The sequence below is a fragment of the Cebus imitator genome, unplaced genomic scaffold (genome assembly GCF_001604975.1).
Source record: "Cebus imitator isolate Cc_AM_T3 unplaced genomic scaffold, Cebus_imitator-1.0 Scaffold162, whole genome shotgun sequence".
NCBI classification, from domain to species: domain Eukaryota; kingdom Metazoa; phylum Chordata; class Mammalia; order Primates; family Cebidae; genus Cebus; species Cebus imitator.
In genome coordinates this window covers 1,854,020-1,873,199 of record NW_016107477.1, presented here as the reverse complement: position 1 = coordinate 1,873,199, position 19,180 = coordinate 1,854,020, and the positions used below count along the sequence as shown (strand labels likewise).

Here is a 19,180-nt window from a genome sequence, read left to right as displayed (position 1 = left end):
AGTGCTCATCTTTACTCTATATTCTGGAATGTATGTTGTTGTTTATAAGCAGCAGCAATGGAATACTGAAGCTTGCATTTTATTTGAAGTCAAACTAATTACTTAAAGTCAAACTAACCTGAGACTTTATTTTTCTGCCAGCTCACTAGAGTGGTAGCGAATACCCAAAAGCTGAATAGGGCAACTGAGAGAATCTTCAAGGAGAGTCAAGACCTGGCCACAGCCATTGAGAGGCTGCAGATGAACATCAAAGGTAGTGTGGGCCGTGTCTAATTTGAAGTGTCTGTGCTTATCTAGTAAGAAGTCACCGTTGCTTTATTAAACATATGAATAGATGTATATGTCTTGCATTGGGCTTTCTGGAACCAGAGGGACTTGGAATAGTTTGGGGTTCCTGAAGTGTGCAAGCTTTAGTCTTTCACTGAGAGTTTTAGCTTGAAAAAAAATGCGTATTTCTCTTTATTTTATGCATTATGCCTAAAACTTAGATCCTAATTCTCAAGTCCTGTTACGGTAAAGTTGCTATGGTACCTCCCCCTTCATTTGCTCAGAATAGTAGCTGACAGGATTTGAGACTTCAGTTTGGTACCAAGTATATCCATCATATTTGAATAATTTAATCACTTCTCAGTTGGGTGTGCTCCGGCCTTTAGCATGCTAGTTTCAGTTTCTGGCTACCAGAAACATATGATCACTTTTCTCTTTGTAAGGGCTTAAAAAATACAGAATCCAATGCAAATTAGACTTTATAGGGCAAAAGGTAAAGAAATTATTAGAACAAGTTATGTTTAATAAAAGAGTAGGGTCAAGCACTGGTGGTTTATTTATGTAGTAAATATTTCTTGAGAACATTTATTTTTCATATGCAGATGTCTCTCCCAGGTACAAGAAAATGCTGAGGTTGACACGATGTCCCTGCCCTTAGGGAGTTTATTGGTACTTGGGAAGACTTTGAAATAGACCAGCAATGCCAAGTTCATGAGTGTTTTGTTAGGGGATGTGCAGAGTACATTGGGATATGCCAGGTGGCCTGGCTTGGCATGGAGGTCCAACTCAGCTTAGGTAAACAGCAGTCCTCAGCAGAGAAGGTTCTAAGTTTTTCACGTGGTACTAGCCACTTTTGAGAGGTTTATTAAATGATTGATGCATTTTCTCCATAGAAATTATTGAAAAGGCAACAACTTTAAATCAGACTTTGGATGAAGATTTTCTGCTACTTAATTCTACTCTTCAGAACATGCAACAGAATGCTACATCTTTGCTAGAAATCATGCAGATAAGAGACTTCACACGGTTGCATCAAAATGCCACCCTTGAACTCAAGTAAGTTCCTAATTACCATTCACAATGCAACCAAGTAGAGAGAGAAACTTGGATGCCATCTCCAAAGGAGGAGGAGGCATCGTGGAGGGAAAGTGCTCCCTGGGAATGCAATATTCTAAGAGAAGAGAAGGGGTCATGTGGTCAAGTAAATGAAGAGATGGGTACTGACCCCTCCAAATGTAGAAGGGTGTAATCTGTGCACTCAGTATAATCTATCTTTGTGCTATCATGCAATAGCTTCTGTTCTTTTCTGTGATTCTGGGACATTTCCACCTAGCACAAACAGCAGAGCCTCATGGTACTCTCTACTGCAGATCAAGTAGAAGGCAGTGAACTCTCATAGAAAAAAATGGTTGGTGGCCACCCATACCATGAACTCTAAGACAGGTCAACATTATGCCAGAATAATCGAGCTCAGTTACATGAAAAAGTACGGTTACGTTGAAAGCCATGATGTGAAGTGACACAGAGACCACAAAGCATTCTTACACGCAGTCACAAGGAGTTTGGAATTTCCTTTCCAGCTTTTTTCTTAGCATTTCCGCACAGTTAATTACTTGATATACTAGCACAAGCTGTCTTTCTGCCAGGCTGTGATGAATGTCTGAAGTGCTGTTATAAATAGTTACACAATACTTCATTAAAACTCTGTTCTTGATAGTGAGATATTGGAATTATGTTGTGATGGACTTCTTTTGCAAATGTTTTATATATTTTTCTAGGTTGAAATATTAAACATTTGTTTATGTATACTGTATATCTCTCTTCTTTTTCTGTATTTCAGATTATTATCAGGGTAGATATTAAGAAGTAGAATTATTGGCTGGGCACGGTGGTTCACGCCTGCAATGCCAACACTGTGGGAGGCTGAGGCGGGCAGATCACCTGAGGTCAGGAGTTCAAAAGCAGCCTGGCCAACAAGGCGAAACCCCATCCCTACTAAAAATACAAAAATTAGCCAGGCATAGTGGTGGGTGTCTGTAATGCCAGCTACTCGGGAGAGGCTGAGGCAGGAGAATTGCTTGAACTTGGGAAGCGGAGGTTGCAGAGAACCAAGATCATGCCACCATACTTCAGCCTGGGCCACAGAGCAAGACTCCCATCTCAATTAAAAAAAAAAAGAAGAAGTGAAATTATTTAGTCAAAGAATTTGGATTTTGAGGATTCCTAACATGTGCTTCCAAATAATTTTTAAAAATATTTTTTAAAAACAACATGCACTGCCACCAGCAACACACCAGAGGGTTGAGTATGTCTTTTTCATCATAGAGCATAATTTTTGACGTTGTTGATTTGTTAGGTGAAAAGCAAAAGGAGGTGCTTACCGTTGGATGCAGTTTGGAGAGAGGACCAGTAATCTAATTACTAGAATAATAGGGCCTGGAAGGGCTCTGAGAGAGCTGGAATCTATAGGCTGTGGGGGAATGAGAGGAGGGCGCCAGCGGCTATCTGTGGAGCCCCTCCCCTATGCCAGGAGAGTGCCAGCTTCTCACATTGTGTTCTGTGATCATCTCAGTCTTTCCAGGAAGGGGAGAATCCAGCTGGGGAAACTGAGGTCCAGCGAATATAAGTAACTTGCCCTATATTAAGGATAATAAGAACTCTGATCGCAAATATGACAAAAGGAAGTAGCATTTGAGATGCGGTCCGTTAAAGGTGGGTGGGTGGAATTTGGACAGTCGAAGACATCGAGGGCCTTTCTGGGGACAGGGAAATGAGATCTTAATCTAGCATAGGGGGTGAGCCATGGAGTGAGGGAACACTGGAGCCAAAGAAGCCCAGCTGAAGTTTGCATCAAATTTGAGAGGCAATGGGCAGTGATGACAGAAGCTGAGTTTCGTGTGTTAGTCCTGCAGCTCCGACTGCACACTGAGGCTTCAGCTGTGCTCCTCTCAGGCGTCTCCATCCAGGGCTTTCCAGGATCTGCCCACCCTGGAGGTGACCCCCCTGGGCTGGCTCTGCTTCCTAAACTTCTTCAGCCCCACCCCCACCTCTGAGTTGGTTGGGAGCATGTGAAGGTTGGAGATTCCCAGGCCCGCCCTGCAGATCCTAGGGACTCATTTTGTGGGGCTGTCCCTTCCCACCATTACCCTTCCAAGGTTCATTCATTCATTCATTCATTCATTCAGCAAAATGACCTGAACCCCAGTGGTAAGCATTGTTCCAGGAGTTGGGGACATGCAAGAGAACCATAGAGCCTTTTGCCCACTAGGAGCTCCTGGTCCATCTGGGGAAAGTTTATTTTCTGAATATGCATGTTAAATACAACATCTCTGTAAGAAAGTTTAAAAGAGAGGTAAAATTTTCATCTATAGGATGATGTTATTATCTACACTATAATCAGATGAAATGATATAGTCTTCAATGACTTAGATAAGATTAACTCCCTCCCAAAAAAACCCACTCAGCACTCTTCATTAGCTTCCTCTAGCTAAAATTGACAGAGGAATTGTGTTTCTCAAGCTATGTTCCTCTACAACACTAGTGTCCCATGAACTGCTAGGCAGACTCCGTGAGCAAATATTATCCTTCGTAGGATCTGCAAGGTGGGCCTGGGACTCTCCATCCTTAACAAGCTCCCCCGCAATTCAGATGTTTAGGGGGCTGAGGAAGGTTAGGGAGTGGAGCCCAGCCCTAGGGTGCCACCTCTGGGATGGGTGGGTCCTGGGACGCCGTGGTTGGAGAGGCCTGAGAGGAGGGGGAGAGACAGGGCCAGCCCCCACCCCCGCTTGTTCTTTGCAGTGCCTCCTGAGCCTCCCCTACTGGTGAGGGCGTCTAGGACCCCCTTCTCTGTCACTGCCATTCTGGTTTCACTTGGAATAAAGTTATTAATAAGATTGCTGATCTCTCTGATTTGTAGGTAAAAGTATTATTAAACAGACCTTTTATTTTAAAAAGCAAGAGTCTAAAATGTATTCTCTGGCTTCCAGTTTCTGGTTTTTCATAGATAATCCCTATATATATGCCATTTCAAATTACATGGATTATTTTAGAAATTATCTGCTTTCTAATTATAATTCTTAGAAAATTGGTGGTTCATGCTGGAGCATGGCAGTCATACAGATTAGAAGTTTAGCACACAGACTGATGGCTTTTCATGCTGTGTCGGGGGTCTCCAGAAATACCACCACATTCAGAGTTTCAACAGGACCCCCAGGATTCAGCATATAACTATACTTATGGCTAAGATTTATTAAGGAGGTACAGCCAGGTTGGACAAAAGGACACAGCAGAGTCTGGAGGGATCCATGAAATCTCCCCATGTGGGGTCCCAGAGAGCACTCCTCCCCCAGCAAGAAAAATGCGGCAACGTGTGTGCAACGTTTCTGCCCAGGGAGCCCTGTCGGAGATTCAGGATCTGGGGTTTTTATTGGAGCTGTACTGGTGGGCAACCTCTGCCTAGCACATAGCTAAACTCTAAGCTCCCAGAAGGAATACAGGTGTTCAGCATAAACCATGTTGCTTGCACAAACAGCCCAGCTAGTGAGCTACTCTCAGCAGTGAGGGATCAGTGGGAACATACCTGCCACACCAGTAGGCCTTTCGAAGGAGAGGAAACTCCAGCCTGCCACGTTGACTCTTTACTGCACATTTTGGGTTAATGTTTGTAGCTGTTTTTCAAGTGTTTTCCATGCTGGTATCCCAGACCTATTAAAACATTTTCTTTCTTTCTTTCCATCCTTCTTTCTTTTTCTTTCTTTCTTTCTTTTTCTTTTTCTCTTTCTTTCCTTCCTTCCCTCCTTCCTTCCTTCCTTTTTCTCTTTCTTTTCTTCTTTTCTTTCTTCCTTCCTTTCCTTTCCTTTCTTTTCCTTTCTTCCCTCCCTCCCTCCCTCCTTCCCTTCCTCTCTTCCTCCCTCCCTTCCTTCCTTCTTTTCTTTCTTGTTTTTCTGATGGAGTCTTGCTCTGTCACCCAGGTTGAGTGCAGTGGTGCGATCTCGGCTCACTGCAACCTCTGCCTCCTGGGTTCAGGTGATTCTCCCACCTTAGCCTCCAGAGTAACTGGGATCACAGGCACCCGCCATCATGCCCGGCTAACTTTTGAATTTTTGTAGAGATGGAGTTTCACCATATTGGCCAGGCTGGCCTTGAACTCCCAACCTCAGGTGATCCACCACCTTGGCCTCCCAAAGTGCTGGATTACAGGAATGAACAACTGTGCCCAGCAAAGAGATTTCATTAAAGAAGCACGTTCCATGATACGTGTACTAAGGAGAGACAAGTTCTGTACTGCAGGTCTTCTCAAAGCTTTTAGTATGTTGATGCACATCAGCAGCCCGTGGAGGATGTGGCTATACTTCTTTCACCCTGGAATATTTGCTCAGGTAATCTGCCTGGCATTTCATGGGACACTGGTGTTGTAGAGGAACGTAGTTGAGAAATACCAGTTTCCTCTGTTAATTTGCTAGAAGAAGCTAATGAAGAGTACCGACTGGGGTTTTTTGTTGGTTAATCTTGTTCAAGTCATTGAGGACTATATCATTTCATGTGATTGTAGTTTAGATAGTAGAGTTATCTGTAGATGAAAATTTCGCCTCTATTTTGAACTTTCTTATTTTTCTTTTTGAGACAGGGGCTCACTCTGTCTCCCAGGCTGGAGTGCAGTGGCGCCTTCTCAGCTTACTGCAACCTCCACCTCCCAGGCTCAAGCGATCCTTCCACTTCAGCCTCCCGAGTAGCTGGGACTACAGGCACACACACCACCATACCTGGCTAATTTATTTTAAACTTTCTTAGAGACATATCCTATTTAATAATAAGAAGTAATAGATTCATGATCAGACATTAGAAATATATTGGATTTGTTTGTGTTTTTATGTATGTGTTTTAGTTCTTATTGCCTACTCAAATGCAACGTCTTTATTATCATTAAAAAATATATGTATGTTTAAATAACTCCTGTTGTTATTCTAATAATGTCAGAGTTCAAATTTATGTCCTTGAAAAATGTTTTTGATTGTGTCTTAACCTGGTGACCTGATACCTGTGAAAGCTGAGGGCATTTTACAAGGCATTTTCCATAGAATTTTTCAAAGTTCTTTTGAGAAATTGAAATGAAGAGTTAATAGGATATATCCAACCACTGCAAGGATTTGTAGTGTGAAATTTTATTATTCTATGCAGCTATAAATTCAAAATTAATTTAAATAAGCAATTTGATGTCATTCATATTTATAAAGATAAAGGAAAAAATCTTTTCATATTCTAAATCTTGCATTTATCCATGGTGCAAATTATATCTTTTTGTCAATTTCAATTTGAAAGCTTTTATGAAATCTGTTTCTTCTTAACTAGCTGCAGAAAATCCTTTTATCATATAAATTAATTGATAAATTCATGACAAATCACTGAATAGCCTTCTTTCAATTTCTTGCTGTATGATATATAATGAAAGATTGCAGTTCCCGCTAACACAGAATGTCATCCCAATTTCCTGAATCCAGATTCACGGAGATGATCTTTTTAAATTCCATTACTAAAATGTATTAGAAAGTTTGTGTTGGGATCCCCACAAAGCCCACTCTACCCAAGTTTACCAGGAAATTTTGGGAGGAGGGATTTAATGAGCTTCATCGTTTATAAAATCATCAGTGCTGATAAAAGAAGTAAAGCTTTGAAAGCTTGAAGCCTTATGCCTGTTCATGGTCATCCTAACTAGCTTAACTTGAAATACACATGAGATGAAAGGTCCCTGTGCCTGTAAATTTCAGCAAACTATATAGGAGCGTGGAACTTCGCTGTGCACTTACACAAGTACCGTTTACTTCCTGGCATGAATAAATGTATCTGTGAGATGCACCATTAAAAATAAAAGATAATTTGTTGAGGATAACATAGAAGCCTGCCATACCTGTAGCTATCTTAGAAAAATTGTTTCCACTCTTAAGAAGTTATGATGTATCGTTTACAGTTTCAAAAAAAGACTAGGCATAAATATCTAAAAATTTTTTCCACTATTATTTCAGAGATAGGAGCTTTGTTGTTCATTTACTTACTATATGAACCATTCATATTTATCAGGGCTGCTGAAGATTTATTGTCACAAATTCAGGAAAATTACCAGAAGCCTCTGGAAGAATTGGAGTTGTTAAAAGAAGCAGCAAACCACCTCCTTTCAAAGCACAACAATGAACTAAAGGCAGCTGAGGCGCTTGTGAGGGAAGCCGAGGCAAAGACCCAGGAAAGCAACCACCTGCTGCTCATGGTCAATGCCAACCTGAGAGAATTCACTGTGAGTCTGACTCACTCTCTCCTTCTCAATTAGAACGGGTAACAAAATATTTCAATGTAAGCAATTAAAAGTGAGCCTTGTGCACTGACTTCTGCTCATAGCATTAGGCACAAAGCTCAGAAGCAGAGTTGCTTTTATGAAGCATCCTTAAAAGGCCATTTCTCCTGTAGGATAAAAAGCTACATGTTCAAGAAGAACAAAACCTGACATCAGAGCTCATTGCCCAAGGAAGAGGACTGATAGATGCTGCGGGTGTACAAACGGATGCTGTGCAAGTTGCTCTAGAGGTGAGTTACAACTCGGCACAGCCACAATACAGTTTTTAGAGAATCTTCACACATCTTGTCTGTATGCACACGTATCTGTCATTAAATAGATGTGCATATATTTACAATATTAATTTCTCCATGTAGCACTTAGAGCGTCACCAGGATGAGCTACTTTTATGGACTGCCAAAATCAGGCACCATGTAGATGACCTGGTCATGCACATGTCCCAGAGGAAAGCACTCGACCTGGTGTACAGAGCTGAGGACCATGCCACTGAGTTCCAGAGACTAGCAGGTGTTCTGGACAGGTAGGACCACGCCCTTGTGGGAATGTGAAAGCTTGCAATTTATTGATCAGAGAAAATAAAGTTGGATGTTTTTATCACAGTGATGGGTCACTCTTGTTCCTTTGTGTAAGAATAAGCACTGCTGTTTTATTTACCCGACAAGTTGGATTTCCTCGTATCTGCTAACATAGCTACCATTGACATACATATATGATGGAAAAATGCAAATAATGGGACAGGACTTAAAACACATAGTATGCTACAGTATCAAGCCATCAAGGCTTTGTTAAGCACCTACTGAGTGCCCAGGGCTTTGTTAGGTTGCAGGTGGGACAGAATGAGGTTATTAATTTCTTTACAGATCTTGCCTTTTTGGGGTATGATTTGGGTGGAGGATGTGCCTGCCCACTCTACCTGCAAGTGTTGAGATTCTCTTTTCTAATCCCTGAGAGATAGCACCTCCAATTATTTTCTACTGCCTGAAAATCTGCCATTGTAACACAGTTACTTTAACTTATATTTTTTGGATATTTAAAAAATATATACTCAACTTTCTAAAAGTGCCTTTAAACAAGAAGCACAATTTTAGGCCAGTCATTTCAAACTTGTCTGCACATTGGAATAATCTGGGGAGCTTGGTAAGACACCGATGCCTTTGTCCCTTAGCCACTGTCCCACTAAAGATTGTGACCTAGAGGTTCTGGGATGTAGCCTCAATTTTTTAAACCTTCAGGTGATTCTCATGTGCAGCAAATGTGGGCACCAATGTTTTGGGTGTTATTAGTGATTTACACAATACTGTGAATTAATTGGTAAATTTCTTTTTTTTTTAAATTTGCTATGCATTATGGGTGGAAAGTCTGACCACACTGGGAAGATTTGTGTGTCTGTGTGTGCATGTTCTGTGGAAAGGGAAAGAAGAGTATCTCCTTATTTGAAAAATGCTGACATAAAAGATTAGTTCACACAACAAAAGCAATTAAAAATGATATAAGATAGAATATTGCATAAATTCTGTGCTAGATTGTGTACTGTTTCCTAATATGTCATAGGAATCAGCAGCGGAAAGTGGCATTAGGTACCAGCTCTTTTCATAAGCTTTCATCCTTTCCCCCAGAGAGAAAAAAATATTCTGACCCCATACCTAGCTAACACAAGATCTTTATCACTTCATATGAGTAGCAGAAGCAATTTGGTGTGATATACAAAGTTAAACTATTATCTTTTGTTTATAAATCACAGAAATTTGCCAGTCCAGTAGTAACTGCAGTAGTAACAAGCAGTAACTGCCAATACTCGGCCTGGGAATTGCCCGACTCAATAACCTTGGAAAGAAATTGAAGTGAATTACTCAGCAGGCAAAGATGTGCCCGTTGCCAGACTTCATTTTCAAGATAGAGAGCACCGGACGACATTGTGCCTTTACCAGTTACCAAGTTCCTAAGCAATGTGCCTGCTTGTTAGAATGATGTGTGGCTGGTTAAAATACTAGCTGATCCTCCTTCAGAATCTCTAGTGACCTTTGTAAAATTGTCGTATGCCGTTTGCGGGATAAGATTCAGTGGCCTCAGGTCTGCTTAGGAACACTTGTTGGAGGTTAACAAGTACGTTGCGGGGAGTTGATAACCAGCGCGAACATGCAGCGGCACCCTAGACACACGCAGGGGATTGGAGCCTGGGTTGGGGGATGCTGAGGGCAGCTGGAGGAAAGGGATGAGTGGTTGTCTAAGGGGAACAGCAATAGTCTCTTCCTTGGTATTGGCTAAATAGCAGCTTTGAGTGTTATTATGACAAAGGGGCTATGGCTTCTCAAAGATTACTTTTGAAGTTACATGGGAATCCATAGGTTGTTATTTTTTAGGGATGATACTTTTCTAAGGGGAAAGAACATAGGAGGCTTTCAAGACTAGTAGGCACTTAGGATTTTTGTGAGTGAATTAGCAAGTTTGATTTAGTTTATCATAACGTTTCTAAATATGCTGCTTTGATAGTAACCTTGAAAACGTCAGAAATGTGTCCCTGAATGCCACCAGTGCAGCCCATGTCCATTACAACATCCAGAGCCTGATCGAAGAATCAGAGGAACTGGCCAGAGATGCTCACAGGACTGTGACGGAGATGAGCCTGGTAGGAAATGCCGTGGGCTTCTTTTTCTGGGCTCTGTGGGAGATGGTTCTGTACCGGGTTTGAGCAAAGACTCAGTGGCCCCAATTTCTGCCTATTAACTTTCTTTCTGGTGGAATCTGTTTCTGACTTCTGTCATCATGTGATCTGTGTTTGAATTTTTTAAGCTCATAAGTACTTCTTTAGACAGACTAGAAACCAGTGTAGAAATGAGAGCAATCTCACGTTTCCTTGCACCAAAAATGATAATGCTACTTGATATATACAGGAGACATTTTTCTTTAACCATGGTGAAAATCTCTATTGGATGGCTGGTTTCCTTCCTTATCTACTTAAAAATGTCTCTGTGGCCAGGTGCGGTGGCTCAAGCCTGTAATCCCAGCATTTTGGGAGGCCGAGGCAGGTGGATCACAAGGTTAGGAGTTTAAGACCAGCCTGGCCAAGATGGTGAAACCCCATCTCTCCTAAAAAAAATACAAAAATTAGCCAGGCATTGTAGCACGTGCCTGTAATCCCAGCTACTGGGGAGGCTGAGGCAGGAGAATCACTTGAACCCCAGGGGGCAGAGGTTGCAGTGAGTCAAGATCACATGCCACTGAACTCTGGCCTAGGTGACAGAGTGAAACTCTGTCTCAAAAAAAAAAAAAAATGCCTTTGTGTCCTCTCACCTCAGCCGTTTTAAATTGCCGTATGTGGTACCTGGCTGACTTTCTTGCTGGGAACGTGGCTGGGGGCTACTCTGATGGAGTCGCTTCCTCCATCCCCAGCAGGACTCCACTGTGCCCTGCTCTCACCATGCTTAAGTGGTTTTGTTTTCCAGTTCTCAGAATCCCTTGTTTCTAATGGGAAAGCGGCCATGCAGCGCAGCTCCAAATATCTAAAAGAAGGAGACAACCTCAGCAGGAAGCTTCCAGGTCAGTGTGTGACCCGGGCGGTGTAGACAGACAGAGTGAGTGTGAGCGTCTCACTGAGCATCAGCCTTTAAGAGTGTTTTCCTTGTGTGAAGCAACTTGAAGCTTAGCATTTCTATGTCCCATTTCTATTCCAATTTCCTATCATATAAACTTCCTATAATTTGGCATTTTTATTCTAGTGATAACCTGTTCCTTTATTGTGCAGTTGCCTCTATCTTTAACCTGTCCTTAGCGATGAAATCCTCTACTCACTGCCTGAGCTTGGAACCTTCACTGTTCTTCCTGGTGTTTGTTGGGTTACCTTGAATTGCATGTGTTCCCCTAGTTGTCACAGTTCCTTGAGGAGATCGCTTATGCTTGATATTTCCTTACCTTTCTCATGGGACGAACATCATGGTAGACTCATGGTAGGTTCTCATTTAATCATTATTCAATTAAATCATGATTGACTTATCCATTTTTCCAAAAAATACCTATGCAGCTTAGTTTGTCCTAAAGTTTCAAGAAAGAATGACTTGGCATATGTAAGGGCGATTCATCCAATCAACATAAACCAAAATGGCAGCAGGAATCTGTTGTGTGAGAGAAACCACGTAGTTATACAATTTTTTTTTATAACAAATAATGTGCTTTTCACCATAATACATTCTAATATATCAAAAATACCAAGATTTCTGGAGGAGCAAATAGTGGGCCATACACACAGCTTGTACCCTTTACAGATGACTTACTTCCAAGTCTAACGCTAGATCCTTCCACAGCTGTCTGAACCAAAGGCCCAGATACGTGCATAATTTTTCTTCTCTGAGTGACACAGTTTAGAATTTATGTTGTCATCTCACAGTATGGAAAATGCATATTGGTGTTGATGGGCTGTAGTTTCAGTCTGTACAAGCAGAGGTGCTTCACAGGTAGTGAAATTGGGAACTTGTTGGCAATTAAAATGTCCCACTTTAACCATGTGCTCAAAATCTAAATGTGATTGTATGTTAAGAACAGAAATTTTAAAAATAAAAGCTGTGATCAAACTTCAGAAGGAGATTGAGTTGAGTTCCAGTTGGGTGGCCAGAAGGAAATAGAAAGGGAATAGGACTGGCCAGAGTCGCGGGTGGGAGATTGTGAGAAAGACTCCCACCTTAGGGGTTTTACAACCCAGAGGAGAAAGGGAGTCAAGATTCAGGTGGGGATGGGAAGCTAGTGCCTCTAATTAAGACTGAGTGACTTAAACACAGCTCTTCATCCTTGAGCTCTAGTAAAATCGGACATGAAACTTAAGTAGAAATGTTAGTGAAAAAGTTAACAAACAAACTAGAGAAAATGATGTATCAAGCTAGAAATACACTCTTAATTTCTAGAATAAATGGTGCTCAGTTTTGCTGGGAAAACTGTCAATATCGGGAGTCTCTTTAGAAAGCTATGAATTCTGTAGCTGGTCAAGAATGATAAAGCTGTTGCCTAGGCAACTTTTTAGTAGGCTAACCTGAAAGGAAACACTTTTCTCCCTTTAAATAGGTATTGCATTGGAACTGAGTGAACTGAGAAATAACACAAACAGATTTCAAGAGAATGCTGGTGAAATTACCAGGCAAACCAATGAATCACTCTTGATACTTAGAGCAATTCCTGAAGGTGAGTGGAAAGGACTTCCTTGCTTTAAATAATGTCTTCTCATTGTAAAAGCATCACCCAGGAGCATAAGGAAGTCCTGCCTCAAGACTGATCAAGGCTCTAGCTCAAAAAATCAGACTAAGATTGGCAGAATTTTTACTTGCAAAGGAATATGATTTAGAAATGAAAATCACTGCTTTTTAAAATAATGTCACAACACATGCCTCAAACTACTAGAATTATAGTCTTAAAAACAGAGATCGCATAGTACTGTCTGAATTGCTTACTTTTGAAATGGGCTTGACACATTGCTTAGAGGAAGAAGGACCGCTGAAAGTCAGCAAGTGAAGAATCTGGAATGTGCTTTACCTGCCTTAGGGGAAAATGCCAGTTTCATTATGAATGTGGCAAACTGAAGACTGCTTGCTTGGCCATCTTCTTTAGTGAGGCAGGAAAACATCAGGCTCACTGATCACTTTCATACTGACGATTTAGAAATGTGGTATTCATTAAAATTGTAAATAGGATAATTTTTTACAGTGTAATACAAATGAATTATGCTGCAGTACATTATGTACATCACCTTAAACTTCTCTTTTGTTCTTTTGTTGCTTTTTACTTTTTTTTTTTTAGACTGAGTCTTGCTCTGACTCCAGGCTGGAGCACAGTGGCGCAGTCTCGGCTCACTGCAACCTCCGCCTGCTGGGTTCAAGCACTTCTTCTGCCTCAGCCTCCCGAGTAGCTGGGACTACAGGCGCCTGCCAAACGCCCGGCTAATTTTTTTGTATTTTTAATAGTGACGGGGTTTCACTGTGTTGGCCAGGATGGTCTCGATCTCTTGACCTCGTGATCCGCCCGCCTCGGCCTCCCAAAGTGCTGGGATTATAGGCATGAGCCACCGTGCCCGGCCTACTATTTTTTTTTCTTTGAGATGGAGTCTTGCTCTGTCGCCCAGGCTGGCACGGAGTGGTGCGATCTCGGCTCACTACAACCTCTGCCTTCTGGGTTCAAGCAGCTCTTCTGCCTCAGCCTCCTGAGTAGCTGCAGCGCCACACCCGGCTAATTTTGCATTTTTAGTAGAGAAGGGATTTTGCCGTGTTGGTCAGGCTGATCTCGAACTCCTGACCTCAGGTGATTCACCTGCCTCGGCCTCCCAAAGTGCTGGATTACAGGCGTGAGCCACCACGCCTGGCCTGTATTTTTACTTTTAAAATTGTTGTTGTTTTGTAGAAACCAGGTCTCACTTGTTGCCCAGATTGGTCTTGAACTCTTGGCCTCGAGCAACCCTCTTGCCTGGGCCTCCCAAAGTGCTGGGATTACAGGCCTGAGCCCCTCTGCTGGTTCTTCTTTTTTTCTTAATAAGTATCTTTTGAAAAAGTCTTCTGAAGTGCTCAAAGGAGCACTTTAAAATGCTTTAAAGCCATTGAAAACAAGAAGCTGCAACGTCCTTCTGTCTGCAGGGTTTCTGCTTGTAAGCATGGAAGTTACCTGGGGAAACTGGGCATGGCTGCGTTGGCCTTACTTCTTACCTTGAAGAATGGAGCATTTTCTGATCTGGAAGATTTCTTTCATTTTCTTTTTTTATAAGGACGCTATGGTATATTTTGACTAAATGCTTAATAACGTTATTTGAAAATAATTTCAAGCTTACAGAAAAGTTGTAAGAAAAGTGAAAAGGCCACCTGTATACCCCTTTTTCAGCTTTTTCTGTTGTAAATGTTTTGCCCCACTTGTGTGTGATTAAATACTTCAAAAATGAATAATAGTGCCTTTTAAAAATCCTCATCCAGGGCCAGGTGTGGTGCCTTACACCTGTAATCCCAGCACTTTGGGAGGCCAAGGTGGGCAGATCACGAGGTCAGGAGTTCAAGACCAGCCTGACCAACATGGTGAAACCATGCCTCTACTAAAAATATAAAAAATTAGCTGGATGTGGTGGCATGTGCCTGTAATCCCAGCTACTCAGGAGGCTGAGGCAGGAGAATCACTTGAATCTGGGAATCGGAGGTTGCAGTGAGCCAAGATCTCGCCATTGCACTCCAGCCTGGGTGACAGAGCAAAACTGTCTCAACAAACAAACAAACACAAACAAATCCTCACCCAGATTTTCTAGAATAACTGAATTCCAATTTACCTTGAGTGGGTGTTTAGGCGTTGTTCTGCTGTTACTTCTAGCAGCCAGTTAATGCTATGGGAAAATACCTCTTCCTCTAACCTAAGACATTTTCACCATAGCTGCAGACCTAGGATCCAAATCTTTATTATCCAGACATGAAAGGATATGGAGAACATGTTTCATGAAGATGAGAAGGGGGTGATGGAAAAGGACTCAAATAAAGAAGTTTAGCTAATAACATGTAAGACACTGATCACACAGTGATTGGCCATTGCTTTTGTGATCCCATTGTGTACTGAAATAATATTCCAGAGCATTATTAACAAAAACTATTTCATTTGTCCCTAAAAGGGGAGAGTAGGGCATATGATATGCAGCTTTCATATTGCCATTAGAAACAAGAAGCTCTTCGGCCAATGCCTGAAAGAAAAAAAAGCAAACAAGCAAGCTTCAGTTTGTGTTCGGCATCAGTAATAGGGCAATAATATATTTCTGTGTGAAGTACTTAATCACACACAAGTGGGGCAAAATGTTTGGTGTAGTTTTATTCTTCTCTCTGTGTGTAAGCACCAAAGTGCATGCTTGGTTATACATTTATTTTAGGTATAAGACACAAAGGAGCCAAAACCAAAGAGCTGGCCACGTCTGCAAGCGAGAGCGCGGTGAGCACGCTGAGGGACGTGGTGGAGCTGAGCCGGGAGCTGCTGACCACGTCTGCCGGCCTGTCCAGGGTCAACACCACGTTACAAGAGACGCACCAGCTACTGCAGGACTCCACCATGGCCAGTATGTCAGCGCCCTTCCTTCCAGCTGTGACCGTCTGCGTCATGCAGATGTGGAGCTAGCTAAGCACACACAGTGGTGCATTGTTCACCATGCTTCTGAGAAGTAAAAGGATGCCAACATCTGGATTCGCCTGTGTAAAGAGAAGGGCCATGGGCAATGCATGCTACTGGTGCATGTTTTAATCTATGTACCAAATGTCGTGGATTTGATTATTAGGGTGCTGTTTTACCTAGTGCATTGTTAATGGACAATCAATAATCTTCTTTTCCCCCCTCTCCAACTTCCTTACCACCCCTTGCCTTCTTGTATTTGTTAGCTCTGTTGGCTGGAAGAAAAGTTAAAGATGTGGAAACTCAAGCCAACCTTTTGTTTGATCGCTTGAAGCCTTTGAAGGTGTTAGAAGAGAACCTGAGCAGAAACCTATCAGAAATTAAACTGCTGATCAGCCAGGCCCGGAAACAAGCAGCTTCTGTGAGTTTGGGGCCCCATGTCTTTCATAACGGGGCTCTCAGTCATGTGTGGTCCCAGGGAATTCATGCAGACATGGCTCTCAGTCACACTGGGTCCCTTAGGACTCCCAAAGACCCAGATCCCAGTAATCCTGGCTTCCTCACAGCCCTGTCCAGGTATATTTAAAGCCAATAACTAGCTTCATTGTCTTTGAGCTCTGCTTTTATTCAGCCTGCTTCAAAATGTTGTTAGAAAAGAGATCTCTATGTATTTATGGAGATTTATCATTATAGACTAAATTTAAAACTATTAGCCTGGATGGTGTGGAACATGTCAAATCTACAGGTTGACGTCACTCTAAGTTTATGGGTTGCATGTGGTGTTATTTCTTCATTTTACCAACTTAGTTTTGATACTCCAAGTAGTCTTTAAAATGTTTGCGTAGTATGAGCCTCATCCTGGAGTGGTCTGAGAAAAGTTTGTATGCACACGAAGGCTGCAGAAATCCAGGTCGCTAAATGCCTAAAGCACTGGACACCTGGAGCAGTTCAAACATGAGAAAATGTTTTACCCATGGTACGTGGCACTGGCTGTGCTCTAAGGGAAAAAAGTTTCCTTTTGAGAGAATGTGTAGCTGTCATGTGATTGGGGACTTCGAGAGGATGCATGCAGCCTCTGGACCTGCATTTGTCTGCCTGAGGCTTCCTAGACAAGAAAAAGGAGCACAGGGCTCTCTCTTTTCCCCTCAAGTTTCCTTGCTATTGGAAAAAGAATGTTGGTAACTGTGAGCTCTGGCTTCCATCTGTTTCAGTTACAGTTGCTATATAGGCTGGTCATGGTAGCTCACACTCATAACTCCCACGGTTTGGGAGGTCGAAGTGGGAGGATTGCTTGAGACCAGGAATTTGAGATGAGCCTAGGAAACATAGTGAGACCCTGTCTCTACTACAAACAAATAGTAATAATAATAATAATAATAATAATAACCAGGCTTAGTGGTGTGAACCTGTAGTCCCAGCTACTCAGGAGGCTGAGGCTGGAGGATCGCTTGAGCCTAGGAGTTCAAGGCTGCAGTGAGCTATGATCACGCCACTGCACTTGCCTGGACAACAGAGCAAGACCCTGTCTATAAATAAGTAAATAAATAAATGTAAGCCCAAGGAATGGTTCTTGATGCTATGGTTAATACCAAACTTAGACTCTTTAAGACCAATGTAAGATATATATGCAAAGAATTACTACTCAAAGAAATATGTAGTAAGTACAATAATTACTCTGTAAATATTTGCCGAGTGAATAAATTTGTTACCCCTCCATTTATTCACCAAATGATGATCAAATATCCTCTTTGTGTCGGGCAAAAAGATTCCCAGGTGATAAGATCCTTGTCTTTAAGGAATTAAATCTTATGTGAGCAAGATGGTTTCCTATGTAAAATAACTTACCAAAAACTAACACTGATTTTCTCATGTTTAAACGCTTGACTAAATGAAATCATTTCTATTACCATCTGATATGTTACTTTATTAAACATGAATCATTGTGTATTATCAAGAGAAGAAACCTGCCTCAGTGAAAATTCATTACAGAATAGCATTACTGAGCTGCTGGTGAGCTGCCAGTGTGTGTCACTAAATGATGGAGACACTGTCATTTTCCTTCTACAGATTAAAGTTGCTGTGTCTGCAGACAGAGATTGTGTCCGGGCCTATCAGCCTCAGATTTCCTCCACTAACTACAACACCTTAATACTAAATGTTAAGACACACGAACCCGATAATCTTCTCTTCTACCTCGGTAGCAGCACCACTGTAAGTTATGGACATTTGGAAGGCAACACTTAGTCTTTTATGCATTTCTAGATTTTTCTAAATTTTTCCTTATTTGGTAAAAAAATAGTCCTTAGTGAAATCTCTAAATCTCCCATAGGGACTAATCTTTGTTAAAATGGTAGCATTAGATTAAAAATGAGCAAACGACCAAATTAAATGCCTGTGAGAAGGAAAGTGACATTTCCAAAGGATGCCATCTTAATCACAAACCCTGGGGGGATGGAACTTTTTTGTGATTCCCCCGTGACCCCTGGAGTGACTGAGTATCAGAATCATCAAGCTGCCCTCAGGCTTTTCTTGCCAAGGACTCCAGTGGTACCCAGACGGCAAGTGCCTGTGAAAGCTCTTTGATACCTTGGGTATGCCAGTGAGAACAGAAGCCTTGGGTGTGTAGGGCAGAAGATGTTCACAAGCACATGTAGCATCTGAAATGTCTTCTTAGGAGATCAGATGCAAAGCACACGCAAGTCTGTGACAGGGGTGGGGTCTCATGGCTCCTGTCTTACTACATAGTTCACTTCCATATCTTAGAAGTGAACAAGCTCAGTGCCTGGGAAAACGAACAAGCTCAGCGCCTTCCCTAGTGCTCCCTGTGGACTGCCTGTGACCCTCGATGAATTTTCCTGGGGACTGTGTAGGAGGTATTGAGGAGGGCCATGCCAGGCACGCAGGGAGGCGCTAATGTTCCTAGGTCCGTGAGTCATGCTCCAGCTTCAGGGAGGGGACCATTTCAAACAAAAGAAAATAGATGGTGCGGTTTTGCTTTTTATTAATTTATTTATTTTTAAGAACAGAGAAAACAACGTAAGAATTGAGTCTTTAAAGTGTTCTGGTGATCAGCGAACAGCCCAGTGTGTAAACTGATCCCCGCCCATGCCCTGCCCCCAGTCTGATTTCCTTGCAGTGGAGATGCGACGAGGTAAAGTGGCCCTCCTGTGGGACCTGGGCTCCGGGTCAACACGCTTGGAGTTTCCAGACTTTCCTATTGATGACGACAGATGGCACAGTATCCATGCAGCCAGGTGGTAGAGAATGTTCTCTCAGAGCAGCTCCCTTTTTTAAAGTGTGTCTTGTAATAATTATATGCTTGTAACATCATATAATAGGCTTTGAAACTTCTGGAAAGTCAGATTATAACCAAACTATACTTAGCTTAGGTTAGCTGTAGAAATAAGCATTTGTTATAAGTGACAGAACTACTTCTTCTTTAAGCCTGAGTAGTATTCCATTGTGTATTTGTGT

At 42.0% G+C, this 19,180-nt stretch overlaps 1 protein-coding gene across 1 annotated transcript in view; it reads left to right on the top strand.

Moving 5' to 3' along the window:
* Positions 1-19,180, top strand: part of LAMA1 (laminin subunit alpha 1) — a 180,002-nt gene that overhangs the window by 128,364 nt on the left and 32,458 nt on the right. The window contains exons 35-46 of the mRNA XM_017543918.2: positions 142-253; positions 1,161-1,323; positions 7,342-7,552; positions 7,723-7,839; positions 7,966-8,129; positions 10,100-10,235; positions 11,053-11,146; positions 12,659-12,775; positions 15,474-15,656; positions 15,973-16,127; positions 17,774-17,917; positions 18,827-18,960. Of these exons, the coding sequence (XP_017399407.1) occupies positions 142-253; positions 1,161-1,323; positions 7,342-7,552; positions 7,723-7,839; positions 7,966-8,129; positions 10,100-10,235; positions 11,053-11,146; positions 12,659-12,775; positions 15,474-15,656; positions 15,973-16,127; positions 17,774-17,917; positions 18,827-18,960 (1,730 nt within the window). The remainder of the gene's footprint in view (positions 1-141; positions 254-1,160; positions 1,324-7,341; positions 7,553-7,722; positions 7,840-7,965; positions 8,130-10,099; positions 10,236-11,052; positions 11,147-12,658; positions 12,776-15,473; positions 15,657-15,972; positions 16,128-17,773; positions 17,918-18,826; positions 18,961-19,180) is intronic.